Source organism: Salpingoeca rosetta (assembly GCF_000188695.1).
Source record: "Salpingoeca rosetta unplaced genomic scaffold supercont1.17, whole genome shotgun sequence".
Taxonomy (NCBI): domain Eukaryota; class Choanoflagellata; order Craspedida; family Salpingoecidae; genus Salpingoeca; species Salpingoeca rosetta.
Window position 1 is genome coordinate 1,220,673 of NW_004754917.1, and position 2,500 is coordinate 1,223,172.

At 57.1% G+C, this 2,500-nt stretch overlaps 2 protein-coding genes across 2 annotated transcripts in view; one reads left to right on the top strand and one right to left on the bottom strand.

The window, feature by feature from the left end:
• The window catches only part of PTSG_06962 (cardiac ryanodine receptor), a gene marked incomplete at its 5' end in the record, with an annotated part of 8,916 nt that extends 7,730 nt beyond the window's left edge, over positions 1-1,186 (top strand). The window contains one exon of the mRNA XM_004992308.1: positions 85-1,186. Coding sequence (XP_004992365.1) covers positions 85-856 — 772 coding nt within the window. The 3' untranslated portion in view covers positions 857-1,186. The remainder of the gene's footprint in view (positions 1-84) is intronic.
• Positions 1,187-1,214: 28 nt separating this feature from the next.
• Positions 1,215-2,500, bottom strand: part of PTSG_06963 (uncharacterized protein) — a 1,539-nt gene continuing 253 nt past the window's right edge. The window contains exon 1 of the mRNA XM_004992309.1: positions 1,215-2,500. This exon is cut by the window's right edge and continues 253 nt beyond it. Coding sequence (XP_004992366.1) covers positions 1,468-2,500 — 1,033 coding nt within the window. The 3' untranslated portion in view covers positions 1,215-1,467.

The following is a 2,500-nucleotide window of genomic DNA, read 5'->3' on the forward strand; positions in this document are numbered from 1 at the left end:
TACTACGTGGTGTACCTGCCATGAGCGTGCCGGCATCTCCAGTCAGCTGTCTGCTCCACCTGTTTGACCTGGTGCTGCGGTGAGTGATGACCTCGTGCTACGCGCCGTCAAGCAGAACGTCTCCAAACTCCTGGGCACCTTCCTGCTCACCTTCTTCATCATCTACGCGTTTATGCTTGTGGGCCGCGATGCGTTTGGTGGCACGTACGAGTTTGCGGACGCCCCGGCCACGTGTGCGCCGGGCACGCCACTGGTGCAGTGCCTGCGCGACCATCTGTACTACGGCTTCTACTCGTCGCCCGTGTTTGCGCCCGCGGATGCGGATGTGGGCCTGTTTGTGTACTCGCTGCTGTACTTTATGGTGGTGGTGCTGGTGATGGCCGCGATTGTTTCCGGTATCATCATTGACTCGTTTGGCGAGTACCGTGCCGAGACGGAGGCCATCGCTGCGGAGAAGGAGAGCCGGTGCTTTGTGTGCAACTTCAGCCACGACCGCATCCAGGCTGCGCACAAGGGCGGCTTTGAGGCGCACATTGCGAGCGACCACAACGTGTGGAACTACATCTGGTTCCTCATGCGCGTGCTGGAGAAGCGAGAGGAGCACAAGCCGCTGACGGGCGTGGAGATTGAGGCTGTGCGGCACTGGGACACCAGCAAGGACCTGACGGCAATGATGCCCGTGAACCGTGCGCTGTGCCTCGAGGCGGGGAGCGAGGACACCACCCTGGACCAAGTCCTGGACGTGGTGAAGCAGGTGGCCATGGCGACGGGGCAGGTGGTGATGACGTCCGACCGGTCCCTCCAGCTCCTGCTCTCCCTCACGCAGCAGCACAGCGCCAACACCAACAAGCCCTAACTCGCCGCATGTGTGTGTATGTACGTGTGCATGTAATGTATGCATGCATGTGTGTGTTTTTTTTGGGGGGGGGGGATCCTCCATGGTTTCTGCCTGCTTGGATCATCTGGTTTCTATTTTATGTTTCAGTTTTCCCTTGACACCTGCTGTCTAGCTGTCTAGCTGTAGCTTTCTCCTAATTGTATTGTCTTTGTGTATGAAGTAGGCTGAGTTTTTTTGACTGCGCGTTTTGACTGCTGTTGTATTGGTTTCCTTCTGCCGTATCTTGCGTTGACACTGTTTTGGACAGCCGCTGAAAGCATTGCAGCCAAGCGCTGAACATTGTGAAACCTGTTGATGGTGTGTTTGCTTGCATGCGACGTGTTTTATGTTTTATGCAGCACATACAGTCGTTTATGGGAAGCAATTCAAGAATTTGGCGCATCATAGATCCCAGCAGGCATGGGTACAAAGGGACGTGTGCATGGAGACACCAAGATGCGAGGAAGTAGTCGCAGACATCGGCACACGGAAGCACAGGGACGCGGATACAGAACCGCGGACGGACGCACACATGCACACACACGTGCGCTCACAAATAACACGTATACAACACTCCCAACCTCCCAACGTTATCTTGGGATGGTGTTTCGTAAGAGAGCAGCAAGATCGTCCGGTAGAAGCGTGCGGATGAGGTGAATCTGGAACGTCTTGTAGTAGAAAAACGCACATGCGCAGAGGTGGTGCGTGTGCGCCGTGGCTTGTTGGATGAAGGTGCTTGCTGAGACCTGCATTGGCTTTGGGCAGGCTGTGAAGTGGGCAAGGTAGATGTGGTCGCACAGCAACGCCAGCGCCTCAATCTCAGCATCAAACTGGCAGTTGTAGAGGGCGCGAGGAAGCTCTTGTGCCTTGTCGCGGAACACGTGACGGACGAAGTAGGTGAGAAAGCCCTGGAGCGTGGCAGCGCCGTGGGTGCGACCATGCTGGAGCCCCGTACGGTACCAGCCTGTTTCGGGGCGGAAAGCGCGGGGCGCGGTGATGAGCGCCTGCATCTGCTTGAAGATGCTCATGCTGGGCTGGATGAGCTGGAAGCCGCCGTTGACGCTGCTGAACATGCCGTTGGTGAAGAGGAGGTGGGACGGCAACACGAACAGGTGGTCGATGTTGTTCATGACGAGCATGTCCACGTCCAAGATGAGCACGCGATCGTATTCCTCAAATGACCAGGGCCACAGAAAGTCAAAGTCCATCAGGCCGATGCCGGCATATTGGCCACCAGGCTGGACGAGGCGCTTGTACTCTGGGTCCTGGACGGCCTCGAGCGGAATGGCTGGGCGGCGGTGGCGGATGGTGATGTTGCATGCAGCCGCAAGGGCGAGCGTCTGCGGGCCAGGGTTGCGGGTGATGAGAAGATAATCGACGTTGTGGAAGTTGGTGTTGCGGTGGAAGCTTTGGAACAGCACGCATGCGGGCCACGCGTACTTGAGCACAGCCGCATCGTCGTCGTTGTTGTTTCTGTTGCTGCTGCTGTTGTTGCTGTGTGATGAGGAGGATGGCTGGGCCTGAGGCGGCTGTTCTCTTGTTGTTGCAAGCGTGTCACGTGGTGTATCCAGCGGTGGCATTGCCACAGTGGTCACTGCAATCCGCATCGACCGCAACTGTTCT